Raw genomic sequence first — 23,221 nt, 5'->3', positions numbered from 1 at the left:
AAAGAAGAAGTAAAACTGTCCCTGTTTGCAGATGACATGATCCCATATATAGAGAATCCTAAACATGCTACCAGAAAACTACTAGAGCGAATCAATGAATTTGGTAAAGTAGCAGGATACAAAATTAATGCACAGAAATCTCTTGCATTCCTATACACTAATGATGAAAAATCTGAAAGAGAAATTATGGAAACACGTGCATTTACCATTGCAACAAAAAGAATAAAATACCTAGGAATAAACCTACCTAAGGAGACAAAAGACCTGTATGTAGGAAACTATAAGACACTGATGAAAGAAAATAAAGATGATACAAATAGATGGAGAGATATACCATGTTCTTGGATTGGAAGAATCAATAATGTGAAAATGACTATTCTACCCAAAGCAATCTACAGATTCAATGCAATCCCTATCACACTACCAATGGCATTTTCCACAGAACTAGAACAAAAAGTTTCACAATTTGTATGGGAAAACAAAAGACCCCAAATAGCAAAAGCAATCTTATGAAAGAAAAACAGAGCTGGAGGAATCAGGTTCCCTGACTTCAAACTATACTACAAAGCTACAATAATCAAGATAGTATGGTACTGGCAAAAAACCCAGAAATATAGATAAATGAACCAGGATAGAAAGCCCAGAAATTAACCCATGCACATATGGTCACCTTACCTTTGATAAAGGAGGCAAGAATATACAATGGAGAAACGACAGCGTCTTCAATAAGTGGTGCTGGGAAAACTGGACAGCTACATGTCAAAGAATGAAATTAGAACACTTCCTAACACCATGTGCAAAAATAAACTTAAAATGGATTAAAGACCTAAATGTAAGGCCAGACACTATAAAACTCTTAGAGGAAAACATGGGCAGAACACTCTATGACATAAATCACAGCAAGATCCTTTTTGACCCACCTCCTAGAGAAATGGAAATAAAAACAAAAATAATCAAATGGGACCTAATGAAACTTAAAAGCTTTTGCACAGCAAAGGAAACCATAAACAAGACAAAAAGGCAACCCTCAGAATGGGAGAAGATATTTGCAAATGAATCAATGGAAAAAGGATTAATCTCCAAAATATATAAACAGCTCATGCAGCTCAATATCAAAAAAACAAACAATCCAATCCAAAAATGGGCAGAAGACCTAAATAGACATTTCTCCAAAGAAGATATACAGATTGTCAACCAACACATGAAAGGATGCTCAACATCAGTAATCATTAGAGAAATGCAAATCAAAACTTCAATAAGGTATCACCTCACACTGGTCAGAATGACCATCATCAAAAAATCTACAAACAATAAATTCTGGAGAGGGTATGGAGAAAAGGGAACACTCCTGCACTGTTGGTAGGAATGTAAATTGATACAGCCACTATGGAGAACAGTGTGGAGGGTCCTTAAATAACTAAAAATAGAACTACCATACAACCCAGCAATCCCACTACTGGGCATATACCCAGAGAAAACCATAATTCAAAAAGAGTCATGTACCACAACGTTCATCGCATCTCTATTTACAATAGCCAGGATATGGAAGCAACCTAAGTGTCCATCAACAGATGAAAGGGTAAAGAAGATGTGGCACATATATATAATGGAATATTACTCAGCCATAAAAAGAAACGAAATTGAGTTATTTGTAGTGAGGTGGACAGACCTAGAATCTGTCATACACAGTGAAGTAACTCAGAAAGAGAAAAACAAATACTGTATTGTAACATATAGAGAGAGAGAGTCTAAAAAAAAAAAAGTTCTGAAGAACTTAGGGGCAGGACAGGAATAAAGATGCACACGTAGAGAACAGACTTGAGGACACGGGGAGGGGGAAGGGTTAGCTGGGATGAAGTAAGAGAATGGCATGCACATATATACACTACCAAATGTAAAACAGACAGCTAGTGGGGAGAAGATGCATAGCGCAGGGAGCTCAGTTTGGTGCTTTGTGACCACCTAGAGGGGTGGGATAGGGAGGTTGGGAGGGAGACGCAAGAGGGAGGAGATATGGAGATATATGTATACGTATAGGTGATTCACTTTGTTATAGAGCAGAAACTAACACACCATTGTAAAACCATTATACTCCAATAAAGATGTTAAAAAATAAATTTCTAATACTGAGCTTTACAGAAAAAGTGGACTTGGGGCTAGACTTTGAAGGATGTGTAAGAATCAGGTCTAGTACATGGAGCTGTAAAGGAATGCAGAAAAAGTGATATTAATAAACCTTGGTGATGGAAAAGTCTAGAAATTGTATGAAGCAGAGAATTGGGAGTCAAGACTAGAAAAGACACTCTAAAGCCAATCTCAAAAGGACTCGAATGATTCAGTTAGAGAACTTAGATTTTATGTGCTATCTAATGGGGAAAACATTGAAGGATTTATTTGGGAGTTATGGAGATTTACCTAATAAGAATACTGATTTAGAATGATCTTTACCTGCACAAGGCAGTGGATGACTAGAAGAGAGAAGATGGAAAAGGAGTCCAGAGTCTATGAGATTCAGTCAACTTAACATTAAAGAAAGTGAAAGCAAGGGTAATGCTAGTGATAGTGGTCAGGAATCAAAAGATACTGCTGAGTTGACAGGACCTGGCAGCACACAGTATATTGGGGAGCTGGGGTGTGAGAGAGGAGTCATGACATAGAGTTTTAACCATGACAGAGAGCTCTCCTTCAATGAATAGAAAAATGGAAACCTCATTTTGAAGGAGCTTAATATTTTAATGCATAAATATTTAACAGATGCTACTTAATAATGTCAGCCAGATCATATCCTTTGTTTCATGATTAATGAAGTCCCCTTAAATGTTATTAGTGTCTCAAGAAAGAAATAGCATTGTATTTCTTGTTTCTTTGAGGCAAGATCTTTCTCACGTTTCTGACTCCCAAAGGATTAAGAAGAATTACATGCCCTGAAAATATTTGTTGTAATGAATTAAATGGAACTGGATTTAAGGGGTTTTTTTTCCCCTAAAGAGGATATGGGATGACAAAACACTGTTTAACATAAAAAGACCAACATTAGTGGGAAGGATAAATGCCAAATTTGGGATACTGATTCACTTCTGAGAGAAAAGCAAGGGAATGGGATACTGAAAGGGTACAAAAGGGGCCAAATCTGTATCTGTTTTATTCCTAAATAAAAAGTCTGAAGCAAATATTACAAAAATATTCAAATTGTTAAAGTTGGTTGGTGGGTGTCTATGTATTATTTTTGTTTTCTATAATGTTATGTTGGTGACATTTCATACTTAAATGCTTTTTTTTAACTTCATAAAAGACAAATGCTGATACTACCATAAATATTATTATGCATATATTGTGACCCTAAAAATAAGCTAATGGTCTGGGAAGGAGTAATAACTAATGCTACAGAAATTATTTTTGTGATATACCACTTAAATGTTTTGTAAAGTCATAATTTTTTTCATAATCAACGTCACTGAAATGTGTGCAGAATTTTGGAGGAAATAAGAAAAGTGGCTTCCCTCATAACTTATGCTGAACAAATAGCTCTTTCTCTGAAATAATTTAAAAATTGACAATTAACATATAAATATTTGTTTTCTCCAATGCATTTAAGTCCAAAAGCAATAGGTGTATGTAACATAATCATCTGCAAAAGCCTTGAATCTATTGACCTCAATTTTGATTTCTAACATTTGTATAATCACATATTTTTAAAGTTAGCTTAAGTCTAAATTAAAACTGCTTTAACGTTCTTAAATAAAATGAAAATGAATGAAACACTTTTAGAATTAGTTGTAATTAAATAGCATTACTACAGTCATTGTTATTAAAATAAACTTTTGCTTAAGCAATTACTTTTGAATCTGGGTCTAAGACATAGTATGAATTGTTAAATAGCTGTTAACTAAAAAAATGAGTTAAGAATGAAGTGATTCCTAGAGCTTTAGAGAAAAAGTTCTGTACCTACAATAGTGATTTATACAAGAAATATAAGGAATTTCATACTCTGTAATATTGCATTAATTTTTTACGCCTCTTTGTATGTAGCGCATTCCCACATTGAATCTGGATTGGTGACTCTGCTTTGGTGAACAGGACAGAAGCAAACCTGATGTAAGTGGAGGATTAAGTGCTTGGCATTTAGGCTTCCTCTCCTGCTCCTTTGCTTTCGCTATGAGAACAAGCCTGGGCCAGTGTGTGGATGGAGCTGAGTCAGGCAGCAGTCTCATCTAAGACCTCAGCCGTATGACTAATCTTAACCAAGATCAGCAAAACCACCTAGCCAGCCATGGGCTTGTGAGCAAAAATATACGTTTTTTGTTATATGATAAGAAGTTCTGGGTGGTTTGATACACAACATTATTGTTCAAGAGATAACTGATGCATACGTCAAATAACATAATTTTAGTTTTCTTCACAAAATCCTCTTAGTATTACTCCAATGGCATGGAGTCCTGTATTATATGGCTCAGTATATTTTGGCATTTCATTATCTACAATCTAGTATCATTCGGAGCTAATAAAAAATATTTGACCTTGACAGATACAGGTAATTGTTATTCATGGACAGTTTGAAATATACATTAATCAATTCATACCCATTATGACCTGACAAAACAGTAAATAATAAATTACTTCTTTGATTTAAAATTTTTTTCTTTTTTTTTTAAAGCTAGAGAGATGTATGATTTGGCTTTCTCTCCTATCAAAGATTCTAGAAGGCCACCAAAAAACCCAGATAGTTAACAGCATTTCTTAAAGTGGAACAGGATTCACAAAAATAGAATATCTGATTACATAAATTAAATCTTACCTTTTCAAAAATCATCTGTGTTTTGATGTAGAAAAAGCAATGAACAGACAAGTAAAGTTGTTGGATAGATATGGACGATTAGAGCGAGCCCGGGAGGGAGAGAATAGATGGCTAGATCAGAGAAGTCTAATGAGCGTACACACATTGTTTCCTCACCTTCCGTAAAACAGGCTTCAGGTTCCAGAGATTCTTCAGGTTCAACCTCAGGTTGTTCTCCCTCAGCGGGAGCTCCTATGTCAACAGTGCTGCCTTCAGATGAACTAGTTGCATTTAGCTTCTGAAAATCAATTCCACAGAAAAGCTTTTAAAATATTTTCTTTAATCTACAATATAAAAATTTCAAAGGCGTGCCCTTAAGTCTTCTGTATTCATTTCCTTGATCTGTAATTTAAGAATACCTTAAACATAATGCCAGTCCGCTTTAGTAGAAGTGGGGGTCACAAGATTAGATACAGCACCACAAAATTTTTTCCTTTAAAAATATGGTGCTAACAACTTAAATAATTTTTGATTAAGCTCCTGCATAGAGAGAGATTCTGAAATAAAATCATGCAGAGAGCTTACGTAAGCTGCCAGAGTAGTATTGTGGTCTGTGATCTTGCTTTTGTAAATTAGTTTGCAAATGGTCTAGTTTGTTTTATTCTAAAATTGTGACCCAACCAACAAAAGCTGTAGTGTATTTTCATGTCAAATGCAGAAAAGATTTGATCAGATGCACATAAACAGCAACAATCTAAATTTACCCACTTTTCATTGACATGAAAACATATACCACTTGTTGTTATTAAATATATTCTATAGTTTTCTAATTCTGAAGAGAGCAGCACATTGTTAGCTTTATAGCAAGAGCTGATATTTTGCATTCTCTTTGGCCAATGCACTCCTGTGTTTCATTGTGCATTTGGAAACTACTTGTTACTCTGGCACTCTTACCTCTCCGGTTAATAAAGGCAGAAATGAATCTTTGGTTGTTGTTTTGTTTTCCTTTAGGTTAAATCAAATACCACCAAAAGAAAAATATAATAGAAAGAAGTTGTTTTAAATCTTGAAATACAACAAACTTTAGCCAGGTCAGGTCGTTCATGGGATCAGTATAAATGAAGGGATCCAGTCTTTAACCTGGTCTTCAAATGCTGCAGGAATGACACAGGGCCAGGTATGAGTGCCACATGGAATCAGAGTAGTTTGGGCCACAGCATTCTCGGACCTGTTACAATGTTATTACCATTAGTGCATAACATTAGGAAATGGCTGAGCTGATAGGAGCTACTTTATAGAGGGGATGAGGTAAGCATATGATAAAATGCACACTGAAATATGTTGAACCCACTCTAAAATAGATGTTGTAGTCAGTACTGGAAACATTATATTTGGGCTAAGGATTCTATGGATTTCCAGAAGAAGCTGGTTCCCTTATTTCCCGAAAATAATTTTCTTTATATAAAATATTTCCTTGGCATAGTGGTGCTGATAAAGTAAAAATATTTATATAAGCTATAGATAAGACTGAAAATGCTTTTGTGTGTGTAATTAAACAATACCAATGATAGAAGCATAAATATATATGTATCCTCATTTAGAACTCGTTCAGAATTATTTTTAAATCTAACCAAACTACTTAAATCAAGGATTATATATTATAAGGTGCCTGAAGTTTTTTGATTTCTTTTTCTACTCACCAAGTATATCACAATACTAGACACTCAATTATAATATCTTTACTGTTAAAATTTGAATATATTTTGTTTTAAATGAAATATTATATGACTTTTTCTCATTTCCTGTCCTTCATCTTTTGATTAGACTCTTTCTTTGATAAGTGTAGCTGTGTTTATAAACATGTAATTGACTAAGAAATGGCTAAATTAACCTACCAATCCCATCCATCTGATTCACATAAAGCTGTTACACATTAGGGACCTGAAAATACTGATCTTATCATTTACTGGATATTGAAACATGACATAGGTAATCAGAATAAGTGAAGCTTGGTCATATATAATCTAACTACAAACAGCCCACAATAACAAATGGAAAACATTCCTTTTAGGAAAAAGGATAATACTGCAATTACAGATTGGGGGATGACCTGGGGATAAATGAGAATCCATATTCAGGTGTCCACATTGGCAAATGACTGCATCAGAGCCTGCATCAGTGCTGGCTATATTACACGTCAGGTACTCAACAATTTTTAAAAAATGAATGAATGAATGAACTTCTTCATAACAGAATGAAGGCTAGTCCTTGACAGTGATTGGGAGAAGTCACCAGACAACACATTCCAGGGAATCTTGGTTCAAAAGTTTCCAGAGGATCTCTGTAACATCAACTACAATGCCTTTCATTTAGTACAGTGCCTTAGTACTGACATAGAATTAATAGATATCTTTTTAATTGAAGCCAAACATTTATATATTTAAAGGTCAAATCATTACTTTTTCAGAAGTACAACATAAAAGTATTCTGCTTTTCTAGAAGATGTATCTCACCAGACAATCTTTCAAAGCAAAGATCATGCTTTTGCCACCTCTGCATCCCTAGGACCCATCACAATGTTTGTGTTTAATAGATGTTTATTGGGTAAAGGAATGAATGACCAATGCATGCACTATTTTATTCTACCACTAACTACTTCTAACACCTCCTATCTAATACTTACTTTTACATTCAAGGGAATACATATAATATTCTCATGTAAGTACAGAGAAACACAAATCCTTCAAGATTCTAAATTGTGTAGGTAATGACCAACAACCCTTAGAATCTGAACTGCTGTCTAAACATCAGGCTTCCAATTAACCAGACCTATGATGAAACTACGAAGTAAACTGTACTTTAACTCTGGAGTCAGGAAAACTAAAACTGACTCATTTTGACAATGTTTTTCCTGTTTCTACTCTATGTACATGGATCTACAATCCCAGCAAAGAATGAAACCTCTCTAAGGAAAGGCAATATCTCATCCTCCTCCATCTTTTCCCTGATGTGGAACAGCACAGGATCTACCTGTCACATTTATTACTTGAATAACTTTATTTGGTCTACAAATAAAAAATCTAGGGTACACATTAATCCTCAACACCAACCAATCCAGTGTCTAGTTAGAGAAGGAAATGTGGCTTTAATCATCTTGTCAAAAGTCATACTGAGTCAGTAGCTGGACTCTAGGTCTTCTGTACCCCACTTTGCTAGGATTCCCTAGAGAATTTCTTTGATGATCCATAAGTTAAGCCAATCTTTATCAATTTAAAACATTTAGTAGATGTGATATGTAATTAAACATCGTAGGTTCAAGATAGTGTTGGGATACTGTTGATTCCCATGTTTCATGCCCATGAACTTAGTATTGGTTTCTTATATTCATATCTTTATATGTATTAATGTAGAATGAAGCTAAACATATGTTGGGATATTTTATAAACAAAAGTTTACTTTAAACAATAAGCCTGAGATATAGGCAAGAAATTCTGATTTATAAAATCTTTCTTGATAACATCAATTCAATGACTTCCTTAAAATCACATAAGAGGCAAATATCATAAAATATGTTGACGAAAAGAGTTAAAATGTATAAAGAGCCAATAAAAACCAAATGAATCAAATTAAGAATATAAAACTCTTCAGCTTCAGATAAGGTTATAATTATGATTAATTTTAACTACAGTGCAAATTCACCAATTAGAATTATCAAATACACATCATTTTATGGAATTATTAGTACTCATATACTTAAAAGAAGAATTTTCAAATAAAGATTATTTGTAAATTCTCCAATCTAGGCACCATTCACTGTAAAATGCCACATGAGTAAGAGACCAATATATTAACTACTTAGAAATAGAACCAGTTTTTTATTTTCAAGTTCTATTCTTCCCTTTGGTAAAATTTAGATTTTTAGGTTCCTTTTTTATTATTTGTGCTTATTTGCTGGAAGACAAGTGGACTGAATGATGTTGTTAGAACAGCCCTTCCTTACTCAACCTTTAAGAAAATATGGATGTTCCCTCAATGTCAGGATAGTCAAGAGATCAAACAGGAATAACAAACTGTTATTTGCTATGCCTGGCATTGACAATCATTTATTTTCAGATGAAAATATTAGCTGAACTTTTTTTTTTAGTGAAAGCTTCATGTTACAGGGCTCTTACTATTGAAAATCTGCTGGATTCCTCTAAGTGCTGGGGAATTATAATCATAGGAGTTAAACAGGGCAGAATCATATTTTGCTTAATGATGTAATAAATAAATTTCAAGACACACAGTATTTCACTTCACGTTTTTAAACATTATACTTCTAACTTTTACTTTCCAAACTATTGTTAAACATCTACATGCCAGACTCATAGTCCTTCTTTCAGAAAGTAAAAGTATTTTTGAAAATAATTAATCACAACAGAAAAAGGGAGAGAAATCGTCACTTCTTGTTAAGTTTTTCAAAGGCAACTTTTTTTTCTCATTATGAAGTTAAGATATATTTTTGAGAAAACGTAATTAGTAAATATTGTATATATTTTGGGGGAAATGTATATTCTAAACTTAATAAAAGAAATTGGAATTTTTTTTAAAAAGAGATAATTCAAATATAGATTAAATCAAATATTCCATATCTAACTATTTTGGTCACCACAAATGGCAATCTTTTGTTCCACATGGATCCTAATCTGTACTTAAAGAACTCTAGGTCATTTTACATGAAAAATCTTAACATCGAAACAATGAAAGTGATGGTTATGCTTACTTTGGGATAGGCCTAAGGCCAAAGTGATACATTAATACTAGAAAGGAACTGCTCTTCTTAATAAGGAAGAAGGCAAAATCAAAACTATCATTATCATCATACTATATTATCAGATAATCATTTTTGTCTCTATAATAGATACATTATAAAATTCTATAATCCATAAATAGCAGGGTCTTAAATATGTCTTGGGATGGCAAAAGGAACCCTTATGTCATGCTGACCTACCCCTCAGCATATTAACAGTGCCCCAAAGACACATGTTTGGTCAATTTTGTTCTTACATTAAGGATATTTAGAGCTTTTTTTATCCTTTAATCACTATCCCACTGGAAAACTTTCCCTTGAAGACTACACATTCTCCAGTATAAAATTATAGATGGGTTTCTATTGAAACCACTCTGCCACTGCTTACCCAAACCATCTCTACACATCCTTCTCTCCCTTCCTACCCCTTGTGTTGGAATTCAGTATACTACTCTTTTAGGGAGCAGACAATGTTTTCTGGCCAGAGACATATTCAAGGAAGTTGGAAAGTGTAATAATGTGAGGGTGAGAATAAATGAAGTCACTTGCATCAGTTCTACTTAGTTTGTGTTCCACCACACTTACTCCAGCTAAATCTCTTAAATACTGGTAGTTGATATTCCTGATTGTCACTTTCCCTCATACACCTCTCTACACAGGAACTTGGAAAATGATACTCAGAGAATAAGAAAACTAACTTACCTCTTTCTAAGAAACTAGGAAAAACAAGCCATTATCCTAAGGAGTCAAATCTCACACTTTTCTGAAGAATTAACAAATAATAGGAAAAAATAATTCTCTCTAGTCCCTGTGTATATGTTTTTAGTATGTATCTGTGTTTAGTTGTGAGCATTTTTTACCTTGGGTCTCACTTTATATGACCAATGATATTGGTTTCATTCCTCCAATATAAGGCATTATCTTTCATGAATGTAGAGTGCCAGTGACTGAATATTTTGTTCTAAGATATAAAAGAATGTTCCCAAAATGGCATGATTATTGCTCCTTCCAAAGAGGCAAATATGCTTATGTTAGGGTTGTTTTATGATTTTAATGGTAGAAGGAGAGGAAACTGCATCTAAGTGACAAAACACTTAATTAACATTTCTTGAAAATAACTAAGTTGGGTTGAGCAATTTGGTTAACATATTTTAGCACAAAACTGTGATTTCAACATCAGGAAATGAAAGGTCCTCCAAATGGAGCCCAAAGAAAGGTGTTACATTCACCGCCTTAGTTGCGTGACTAGGAGGTCCCTTCATTTAATAAACACGAAAGGAGCAAAAGCTCACACTGATTCTCTTCCTATATGAACTTGCAGTGCATGATATATTTAAATAATATTCTTCAAGAGAAAGTTTCCCAGCAGGTCTGGATGAAATAAAAGAGAGACAAAAACACCAAGTACAGAGGAGCAACACGATGAAGAAAGTGGATTCCAGATTTCTTTTCAGAATGAATATACCACCTATAACACTTATTTCCTTCCTTCCTTCCTTCCTTCCTTGCTTCCTTCCTTTCTTTTGGTGTATAAAATGTATTTCCTTTTCTTTCATTCTCAAGAGTTTTAGGGGTAAATATCAACAGATTTTCCAAGGGAATTGTATTCTAAATACAAAGAACTTTTGGTAAATTGCTAAATAGGGAGATGGCATTTTCTCTGAAATGAAGCAGATAAAAATTGTACCCATGCTGGTAGCAGCCAAAACATAACATTCCAATTCATTTACATTCTAATCACATTAAAACATCCTTTAGGAAGTTTGCACATGAATAAGGGATTGCTTTAATTTGCAGATTACCCTTCAGAAAAATTTAATATGACACTGAACAAAAAAATACCAACAAAGTACACTCATTGGGGCTTTGTTTATTTAAGGAAAGGGCAGGGGAGAGAAAGCTTTCTGCAAGAGTTTTTCAAAGAGTATCTTATATTTCTCCTTTTAGACCCTTAGCACGTTCAAAACTCTGTAATGTTAAATGGTAACTAAATAATTCATAAAGGCATGCACTTTTACTTTTCACTGAATGTAATTTCTATAAAAATCTATGTAAGAAAATTAGCAGCTAACTCATTTTTTAAAAAAAGTTAGGGTTGCCAGACTTGCCTGACCATGCTTTATGACTCAGCATAAGAGCAGCTGTGCATGTTTTTATTTTACTGCCAATGGATGGGCAAGGAATGTAGCTGAGTAACATGCAGGCCAGTCAAAATTCATTTAGAAACTAATTATATTTATATATGTACAACTTGCTTAGGTAACCTGGATAAAAGTGGTGGCACGAGCCTCTGGCTGGTTAAAAAACACCAGAGCTGCATTCTTGATGGCTCCAGCTTGATTTTACCCCTGTGAGAAGTAAGAACGGTAAGCAGTGAAGGTCACCATATTGCACTAGTAAATTTCACTTTGAAAAATAATCATTGCGGCTTCAACATTATTAAAACTCTATAAGAAAAATCAATCATTCAAAATCACAAAGTATGAAAGGAATTACATTATATATAGTCAAAATAACATGAGTTAAAACATATAATTAAGATATGAATTTAAAATAATATACTCTAGAGAATCTACAGAAAGCTGTCAAAGAATCACACAAATTTGGCAAAGATAAAATAGAAGAGGATTTAGTTCAAACACCTAAACAACCTCTGGGTCCACTTGGTTAGTCTGCCCTATAAAAAGGAATTCATTAGGCATTCCAAAAATTAAAAGGTGCTCCGTTTTTTTCCTTTAATTTTTCAAATCATTTAGAAAAGAATGTCAATTAGCCTTATTCCATTTATTAATACTCCACATGTGATATTTAACAGCACAATCCAAACCTACCAGTTAAGAAAATGACCAGACAAAACTAACTTGAAGGCAGAACACTAAAAAGATATCTGAGGTGGGAATATTTGCAATTCTTGAATAATTATGTCAGTTCTCTTTTGTTTTCTAGTGTAGAGTTACAAGGTAAAATACCAAAAAATTAAAACATGCACATAGTCCCTTCCTAGACTATTGCTCTAATGCTTTATTTGTCTATGAGCTTATAGTTAGGAAGTCTGATATAAAGCCATAATTAAAAATTTCACCAAATAATAAATTTTAGCACACAAGTAACAATCACTATGATGGGAAAGTATTGAAAGGACTCTACAGCTAAAGCAATAAAATAATGCTGTCTACTTTCAACTGGCAGATCAGTTCTCTGCCTCCAATTCCAAAGTACTGACTTCACATATATTACTTTGGAGTACCTAACTCAAACAGAAAACAGATGAAAAAGCTCAATGGTAACAAGAGAAACTGGGAAGAGTTTGGATTTTTCCTTCTATAAGCCCCACCTTAACTAGATAATTCTCTAATGTCAAACACAATGGTTTGAGATGAGGCAAAATACATGCTCCTTTGGAGAAGTCTGAGGCTTTAAAATTTCTGAAAATTAGGAAGACTGGATGATGAGTTAACCATACCTCAAAAGATCCTCAGCCGGAAGTTTAAATTGACTGATGGCTTCAACATTTGATTCTCCATAATTCATTCTTAGTTAATACATTTTTTACTAGCTAAAAATAAAAATTGACTTCCGTACTGTAAGGGAGATATTTGCTATTAGGTATAATGTCAAAATAATGAGAGGGGAATATATATTAAAATTTAATGACCAAATTCTATCTTCCAAATGCTGACTTTAGTTTCTAGTAATATACAATGCCAGAAGTTAGTCCCCACCCTTTCAGCATAGCCCAATCAAATATGCTTATTATCCAACATTTTATTAACTAGATCTTAAGATATTAGTCAGTTTTAAAATAATGATCTTATTAGTGAACAATTGAGTTCAACTAATTACAGCAATTATTTGCCCCAGGCTATAAGGTTTTAAAATTTTCCCCTTTAATCTCATCTGTTATTTTGTGAAACTAGTAGCTATGGCCTTGTTACCTATATGCTAATTTTAGTACCTATATTTAAACTTTCTCTGAATTTTACATTTAACATCTACTTCTGTGTAATCACTGAATTAGCAATACTACCTATCTTACAAACAAGAACAAATGGAAATAGCATCTTCTTCAGTAATTTTATAGAATAAATATAGTAATACTGATTGAAATATCTAAGGTTCCTTTCTTAGAAATATATTTTTGCTCATAATTTTATTAACTGATCCCTAATTTTTGTGACTTTGTTGCATTACTTAAACTGTACCCTTCAGCATCCCAAACTCCCCCAAATCATCTTTCTTAGGATGAGAATAATAATAGAGGTATTTTTGTTCCCTGCCAATCACTTCAAATGACAAAAAAAGAATGAATCTTTGTTTTTCGTTGTTATTTTTATTTGTTTATGCAAGCTTTAATTGTTGGGAATTCTGTCTTCATTTTTGTGTAGTTAAACATCAAGGTTTTAATTCCTTCTCTTTATTCCCAACTCTGTGCTTATTAACCTATAAACAAACCAGGAACATATCCTGGTATTTATACTCTTCTAGTACATCAAAGAATTCTTTAAACTACCAAGACTCTTAACTGTAGTTGGTAAATTTAGAATTTTACATTCTATAATGTATCAAGGCTTTTTGTTTGTTTAGAGAGCATGTACCAGGTTCAGTAGGGTTAAAAACATTTTCAACCTGATTCTGCATCACTACCTTCACTTCCTTTAAAAAATTATTTACTTCAGGAAACATGAAACTATATGTAAATATCAAGTCAATATCCCAATCATACTTCCATTAATAAATATGCCTGTGAAAACTAAATAAGATCACAGTTTATAAATTATTCCATAAGAGCCAAGAATGTAGCAAAATGAGAATTGGAACTGCCCTCTCACCAAGTATTGTTCTAGTACATACAAAAAAACACCATTGTGGGAGAATTATAAGGAAGAAAGTGTATAAACTGAGGCACTGTTCACAAATCAAAAATTATTTAAAATCCGCAAAAATATTAATCAGAATATTCATATTATCAATAATTCAAAATGGTGAATATTTGAAAAAATGAGTCAACATATCATTTGTCTAGTTATATATTAAGGTACTGTCAATTTATCGCCAATTTTGCCATAGAAATTGTGTCAATAGATATTTCCTATTTTCTTACAGAAAGAAAATATAATTTTTAAAAATCTGATAGTTTAAAGCATACATAACACCAAAATATCTTCTGACGTAGAAATTCCTACCTCTTTGCTTTCCTCCATATCTGACTCGCTGCTGAATTCTTCAGTATTTAAATTTTCAAAGTCAGATTCTCCGACAGCAATTGGTACAGTCACAGTGAGGCTGGGGTTGTTTATAAAGGACATGTAATCACTTTCATCCACAACATATTTTTCTACACTGCTGCCTATGCCACTGGTCGTTCCATTTCCATCTTTGAGATAATTGAGGTCTTTGCCTATTTCTATGGTGGTATGGTTGGAAATACAGCTGTCTTTTTTGTTATTTAGATCTTCAAGAGGTTTAATTTCATCTAAAGCTTTCTGCTTTCTAACAAAGGCTTTCTGAATAAATTCACGTATTTTTCTTTTAACATAATCAATTCCTTTCTGCATCCTTCCCACAGCAATCTGGAGATTATTCATTTCATTATCATCATCAGTGGCGGCAAGATTGTCAGAACTGAATGAACTCAAGAGTAAGGCCAGGAAGAGGTTCAGAACCTAAAACACAATAGGAAAATTGGTGATCAAAACATTCTGTTGTTTCTATTGCTCCGAACTACAAATTTTCCAAAACTGTTCTTACACCTCACTTTTTGCTGATAGGTTTTCTTTCTAGTTTATGGTAAACTATCCTGGAAAAAAAAAAAAGGTGAATGAAATAAACACCTGGCCAATATAAAACAATACTATTAACACTAATTCCTTTTTAGTCATTGCAAAATTACTGAAACCACTGTTGCGTAAAACTTCTATATTAAGTTCAATTCCAAATTTAAAATTTTAGCTATCTAGATATCTATACAGTGAAAAAGAAACAAACCTTTTATTGGGATGTTAAGAATTTTCCCCATGTAACTTGGGTTTTCCAGGACACTGATAATTTATTATAGTTTTATTCCTGAAGCCAAAGATGATCCCAATATATTTAAATACGATTTTATTTTTATGTGTTTGTACCAATTTTTGCACTTTGGATAACTTGTCTATTTAAAAAATATATATACCTACTGCTAGATCAAAGTTCCCAGTTTTTGGTTCAGAAAATAATGGCCACTAGATTTATACAGTGGTTGGAAATACTATAAAGAAATGGTTAGAGACCACTAATTAGTCTATAACTTGGGTCTCCAAAAATAGGACCCACTGATATGAGTGAGTGAAAAGATTAGTGACCATAAACCCACTGTGTACACTCAAAAAGAGGTAATTTACTAAGGAACAGAGTACTCCCATAGGCACAAGACCAAGTAATATAATTTTTTTTCAGAATTTGATTGATAATGTTCATGAGTCCCTGACTATTCAAGCATACAGAACAAAAAAGAAGGATATGGCCCTGAAGGGATCCAAAGACAAAAAGTAAATAGTACAGAAGAGGAATCCTAGAAAAAATTTTAAGTAAAACTCCAATGAAAAGGATGCTGCATTCTTGCTATATTCCTATCTTTCCAATAAGCTAATGAGGCTCAGAGTTCCTTTGTCTAACCAGTACGAGTTAGTCTAACCAATTGTGGTAAGAAAGGTAAAAACCTATAAGACCCAACAAGGACTGCACATAATTCTGTGAGTCTATATTGACATCTTTCAATTGCTATACCACGTCTGCTAGTATTCATACTAAGACCTGCTCCTTCACATCAGAAATTTACCAATAAAGTTATATTTTACTGTGATTTGCCTTGAATTTACTTTTTGGATGAAAAAACAGATGCAAGAGAAAAAAATTAAATGCTACGTTTGTGTTTTATCCATTGTAAAACAATTTTGGTACCATAATTTTTTTCTAGATTTGATTTCCTAAGGTTTATTAATGAACTTTTCTAGTAGGAACTTTTTCTTGACAAATATCAATCAACCTTCCCAGAGTGAGATCCAACTTATAGTTCCTCTTCAAAGCATTGGAACAGGTATCTACTTGTGTCATTTACTGTTATATCTATATGGCCTGCTCCCCTTTCTCATTAGAATTATAATGTTGGGTAAGAATCCAGTTTCTGTCAATTTTCCCAGTGCTAAGCTTACAAGATTGTTGTAAGGATTCAATTAGAAAATCCATGTGGCTCTCACAAAGCTACTGGCACATAGTAAACCCTTGAGAAAGTTTAGCTATTATTATCAATGTTATTAATACTACGATACAACCTACCCTCTGTTATACTATCTTTCAATTTATCTTTTTTCTTGGAAATGTTTGTGTGAGCAAACATTTCTAGGGCTCCTTTGTTACCACAGGGGATTGATCTGCATAACAACTGGCCAAGGTGTTGGTTGTGATCAAAGGCAATTTAAGAGAATACAGTTCAACTAGCTTACTCAGGGACTGAAACCTGGAAACCTGTCTCACACGTGGTTATGGGCAGACCTAATAGCTCATTGAGTGAAAATGACTCACACGTCCCCCAGTCTCTTGGAATAATAATTTCTATTTGGGGTTCAGGATTGAAATATATTGCACGTATCAATACTGTCTCCATCCTGATTCTTTTTTTTTTTTTTTTTGGCCGCACCACGGGCACGCAGGATCTTAGTTCCCAACCAGGGATTGTGCCCCCTGCAGTGGAAATGTGGAGTCCTAACTACTGGACCGCCAGGGAAGTCCCTCCATCCTGATTCCTAATTGGTGAGAAGAACCCAAAACTTTCACATCCCTCCTGTATGCTAATGCTCCACCTTCTCTTAGACACAAACGAGACTGCGGTGGCTACTTCTAGAAGTGGTAATCTTCAAAAAATCGTATTTTCCTTCTGCAGCACTTGCCTTGAACCTATAAAAGGATTTCTGGCCACAGTGTTAGCAAACCAAGAATAATAGCCTGGGGAAAAGCAGTCTGTGGCCAAACCTCTGTCTTGTCTGTGGACTAGGCAGTGGTTACTCACACTTCTCGTGGTGGAGCACCATACAGAAGTTTACATGTGTTAACAGGAAGTTATGTCAGCTTGTCTTTGGCGGACATTATCCTTTCTGGTGAGGATGAGAAGGAAGGATTGTAGGAGGCACTGCATCAGTTTCAGTCAGTCTTATTTAAGCAAATGTGATATGAACACATTTCCTTAATAGTGGTAAACATGACAGATACTATTACTACCTAGTTACTCCAGAAAAAATATCCAAGATATCACAAAAGGAGGACTATTTTTTAACTTATAGTAAAAAAAAAAAAAAGGGAGATTCTTTAATTTTTAAAAAAATGTATAGAACTTAGGGCTTCCCTGGTGGCACAGTGGTTGAGAATCCACCTGCCAATGCAGGGAACATGGGTTTGAGCCCTGGTCTGGGAAGATCCCACATGCCGTGGAGCAACTAAGCCCATGCGCCACAACTACTAAGCCTGTGCTCTAGAGCTTGCAAGCCACAACTACTGAGCCCACGTGCCACAATTACTGAAGCCCGTGTGCCTAGAGCCCGCGCTCCGCAACAAGAGAAGCCATCACAATGAGAAGCCCGTGCACTGCAACGAAGAGTAGCCCCGGCTCGCCGCAACCAGAGAAAGCCCGTGCACAGCAACAAAGACCCAATGCATCCAAAAATAAAAAAAAAATTTTTTAAAGGTACAGAATTTAAATTTATGCCAATAGATGGAAATTATTATTTTATAGGCTATATCTTTTTATGCATATACAGCCATCCAAATTAATATTAAATGTCATCCATAGGTATGGATACTTCCTGAAATTGTCTTTCAACTTGAATCTTCCGTACAGTTAGAGACATGTGTCTTATTTCAGTAAACTAATAGATGACATGTGATATGTTGTGTTTCCTTCTCTTTAAGTTCACTCTGTGTTTTCTGGCTACATGAATTCTACCAAAATCCCACTTGTTCTTTGTCACTTTCCTGATAAAAAGCCATCTGTAGCTCTGAATTGCCTACAGAAAAACTCCAATTTTGTTATGCAAAGTCAGCCTTTTCATAAATTAAACTCTACACAGTTTGGCCCCAAATTTACTTTCTACTACTCCCACTATGAATTCCCTGTTGCTTGTGTCTGATCTGCTCACTCATTGTTGTCATAAAGGGTTCTGTTCTCTGCCTTTTATTCTTTTCTTCCAATGTATGCCAAATATACAAATGAAATCAAATCAAATCTAAAATCAAACCTATGACCTTTTCTTTGTTTCTTTTCTATTAACCCTATGACCATTTCTTTCTGTTCTATGCAATATTGCACTTTTCTGAAAGCAAGCAAGTTGTATTCGGAATTGTGGTGGCTTTAAAGTAAATCTACAGGGAAATTCCCTGGCAGTCCAGTGGTTAGGACTCCACACTTCCATTGCAGGGGGCACGGGTTTGATCTCTGGTTGGGGAACTAAAATCCTGCATGCCATGCAGCATGGTCAAAACCAAAATATATATATTTATGTATATAAATTATTTGATACTCTTCTCTTCAAAAGTGAAAGCCTAATCCCTTTTTCTTAAGTGTGAGTTCTTTTTAGTGACTAGCTTCTAATGAATACAATATGGCAGAAGTGACAGTACGTGACTTCAGGATTAGAACATAAAGAGGGCTTTCTCCTTGCCCTTTGTTTTGTGTCACCTGCTCTGGGAGAAGCCAGTTGCCATGTCATGAAATAATCAACAACCCTATGGTGAGATACATGTGGAGAAAAACTGAAGCCTTCTACTAACAGCCAACAAAGAGGAATTGGGACCTCCTGCCAATAGCCATGAGAGTGAGCCTTCTTAGAAGCTGATCCTCCTGTCTTAGTCAAGATAACTGAGTTCCCTGCCAACATCTTGACAGGAACCTTATGACAGACCCAAAGCCAGAAGCACCCAGATAAGGTGCCCCCAAATTTCAGACCCACAGAAACTATGAAACAATTAATAAATGTTTATTGTTTTAGGCCACTGTTCATATTTCTGGATTGTACACTGTTCATGTTTGTTGTTATTTTAAGAAGAGGTCAGAATTATCTAAGCTAATACTGAGGAGGTTGAAATCTTGGGATAAATAGAAATAAATGATAATCTTTTGCTTTTTTCCCCCCCTCCCTTTTCTTTTCCTCTGGGGAATTGGAAGTTGCTTTGATGTGAAAGGAAATTAAGTCTATAAATTGTATACTTTAAAATATTGGTTATGACTATTCCACTGGACTGGGGCCTAATCAAGCACCTTAGTATAATAACTTTATATTTAAAGTATAAGAGCCTGATCCCTCTTAGAGAATCTACTGTCCTTTCTTCCCCAACCACTGGGTCCACTGTTCCCTGGCTTGGGACAGTCTACCTTTCTTCTTACCGAGCTAAATCTTACATCTCAGTAAAGATATTTCAGGTCTGAACTCCTTGACAAAGCCTTGCCCGATCATCCTTGCCACTGTAAAGCAAAGTTTCCATCTTGTGAACTTGACATATAACACTTCACTTTCACATTTTTTCACTTACTAGTTCCTATTTTTACTCCTGTTTAGGTAAATGTCATATCACAATGCCATATATATCTTCCTATCATCTTTCCCATGCCTCCAGGACTCAGCAGAGATGTGTTGGACATGGTTCATTTTACACAGAAATGATAAACAAGTGATTCTTGAGTCAGTGTTACTTGTTCATACTGTAGTTTCTAGGCAACAATTACCTTATGTGCTTTTAATGGACTGAGATTATCACTATTTTTTTTAAACTCCAACTTGTAGAGAACCCAAATTTGAAACATTTTCAAGTGATACTATTATTAGTACTTATAAATAAAATGAATGACTGCTCTTCATGGCACTTCCATGCTTTAGTACAAGAACTGAAATATAAAAGCCAAAACTGGCCCTCTCCATGATCAATAAGAGGTACAGAGATGAAGAACAGCTTTGGTTCAAAAGACATTTTAAGAGTTTATGTTGCTGGAAAAAATAAAAATAATGAATAAGGAAATATTTTAAAAGAGTTCATGTGGATTTCAATAGTCTGAGCTACACCTGACTCCTGCCATCATGAAAATTGAGAATGATTTAAAAAAAAAACATTCAAAACATTCCTCAGTTGAACATACTTTTTCATGGTTACATTGTCTTTTACTGAAAATGAGAAAAATGTTTTACCACATACCACCAGGTTTCCAATGACCATGACCATCATGAAGACAGTAAGGCACATGGTTTGACCGGCGACCTCCATGCAGTCCCACATGGTCTCTATCCACTCTCCACACAGCACTCGGAACACAATCAGGAAGGAGTGGAAGAAGTCATGCATGTGCCAGCGCGGGAGTTCACAATCATTGGAAATCTTGCAGACACATTCTTTGTAGCTCTTACCAAAGAGCTGCATGCCGACCACGGCAAAAATGAAGACGATGATGGCCAACACCAAGGTGAGGTTACCCAGAGCCCCCACTGAATTGCCAATGATCTTTATCAGCATGTTCAGAGTCGGCCAAGATTTTGCCAATTTGAAAACTCTGAGCTGGAAACAAAAGCAAGAAGGCCATTACTGCTCTGCATTCTGAAGAATCTGCATATTTGTTTGTAGGAAAAGTCTACAGTGTCTCAATTTTAGGTGATGGATTATTCATGTGCCAAACTATTATCTGGCAAATGTATTAGTTTGTTACCATGGGATATTTTTCATTTTGAAATAGTTTATATTGTAAATAAAATAATTATACAGTTTTTCATCAGCATTCAAAGAATAAGATTCACCAAATATTCCTGAGTCTTACATAAGCATTTATACTATTCTTTTTGTTTTTCTCTAAGGAACTGAGATACCTAACATTAGTGGTGATTAATTAGAAAAGACTCTTTCAGAAACGTAGAGGCTCTCATTATTTAAAAGCCCAAAGTGGATATATTTTTCAGTGTACTTGAAATATAATGCTGAAATGCACAAGTGCAAACAACACTTATATAAGGTACAAGAGAAAAACCAACTAATTTCTTTAAATCTCTGGACTGCTATATCTGTAGCTTGTTGTAATATTAGGCTGTATTTTAAAGGAGATTTATTATATTCAAGGAAGAAATACTTGGACTTGAGTAAAAAGCTGTATTTTGTCAACCTTTATGTCTTCAGTGATTTAATTAATCAACTCATTATAGTGTGAATGGCTCTCCACTACTGTGCCTGACACATTGGTTGTATTAGAAGCCTCTAGAGTACCATTTACCATTAAATAGCAGCAGCATTTTATTTCCGATGCTTCAGTAAATGTCAGGTCAAGAGTAGTGCATTATTTAATGGCAACTAAGTGACCCAAAGGAGCAGATATAAGAACCAAAAATTTTAATTTATTCCCAGAGAATAATTAATGCAAAAGGGCCTGATACACTAAGCAAGACACTGATGATATTATGCCTTCTATCTCCCCAAACTGCATCACATTATCACAAAGATTTACTAAGCTTCTTAAAAGTAGTTGCCCATATTTACTTGTTATATAATCATTGCTAATTTTTTTTTTGGTTTTTTTTTTTGCATCCTTCTAGCTTCAAATTAAGATCTACAGCTATCCATGAAGACTAGGAAAGGAAATCACAGCTCTAAGGATCTTAACACAAATTTGAAAGTGGTAAGGGAGTTTCTAAACAGACTTCACAACAAAGTCTTGAAACTAATCACTGTTAAGATAAGTTGCCTATAAGAATCTGTCTTTACTAACTATATACAATCTCTGTTGTTTCAAAATAAATCACAAAAAGTTAGAGCCAACTCAAATAAACAGCACAATAAAACATACCAAACTTCAAATGGCAATGTGTCAAGTGATATTTTGTCTCATCTGTAAAAGATCCATAAACTTTGAAATATAAAGATCAAATGAAAGACCCTTTCTTTAAAATTAAAGTATAACACAGGCAACTCTTCTCAGAGAGTGTATTTGGTGACTTCCTGACCTGGCTGAAGAAGCAGATGTATAGGAGCTCTGTCTTCTTTCCCTGTACACTCTACCCAGTCCCGGGTCTTGGCTTCTACGGGGCCAAAGTGGGCAACTCCATGATCCCTTAGCCTCTGGTAGAAAGATGAGCCCACCCAAAGCCCCAACCAAGCCTTATCATGGGTAAGCAAACCCTATATAGCTGAGAGGTACATATTGTGTTGTTTAATTTGATATGCGTTTATCTATGACCTCCATTTTCTCTCTCTCCATTAGCCTTGCCATTCAATTACTAAGGACAGAACTATTGCCTGTTCATTTGAATAAACTTAATCTATGCATTAAAACTATGAGGAAGAAGAAATTACCACCTGCTTTGTTAGAAGTATATTCAAATAATATTAAAGCTATGGGAAATCTTGTAATTTTTTTCTAGAAAGGAGTGACTACTAATTAAATTATTTATAAAAACATTATGTTTACTCTCAGTTAATTTACCAGTCGAAATGATCGGAGAACTGACAATCCTTCCACGTTTGCCAAACCAAGTTCCATTAAACTAAGGCTCACAATTAAACCATCAAAAATATTCCAGCCTTCTTGAAAGTAATAATATGGATCCATGGCAATTATCTTTAGAAACATTTCTGCTGTGAAGATCCCAGTGAAGACCTAAGGG

The 23,221-nt window shown here is 34.5% G+C and overlaps 1 protein-coding gene across 7 annotated transcripts in view; it reads right to left on the bottom strand.

Annotated features, from left to right (window-relative positions):
* The window catches only part of SCN2A (sodium voltage-gated channel alpha subunit 2), a 155,440-nt gene that overhangs the window by 25,599 nt on the left and 106,620 nt on the right, over positions 1–23,221 (bottom strand). For all 7 annotated transcript variants that reach the window (XM_049712043.1, XM_049712045.1, XM_049712048.1 and 4 more), the window contains 4 exons: positions 23,041–23,214; positions 20,775–21,131; positions 14,747–15,226; positions 4,952–5,072 (listed from right to left, as the gene is read on the bottom strand). In XM_049712043.1, coding sequence (XP_049568000.1) covers positions 4,952–5,072; positions 14,747–15,226; positions 20,775–21,131; positions 23,041–23,214 — 1,132 coding nt within the window. The remainder of the gene's footprint in view (positions 1–4,951; positions 5,073–14,746; positions 15,227–20,774; positions 21,132–23,040; positions 23,215–23,221) is intronic.

This window comes from Orcinus orca, chromosome 7 (genome assembly GCF_937001465.1).
Source record: "Orcinus orca chromosome 7, mOrcOrc1.1, whole genome shotgun sequence".
In the NCBI taxonomy this organism is placed as follows: Eukaryota; Metazoa; Chordata; class Mammalia; order Artiodactyla; family Delphinidae; genus Orcinus; species Orcinus orca.
The sequence above is the reverse complement of the archived record's forward strand: the minus strand, read 5'-3'. Positions and strand labels throughout refer to the sequence as shown.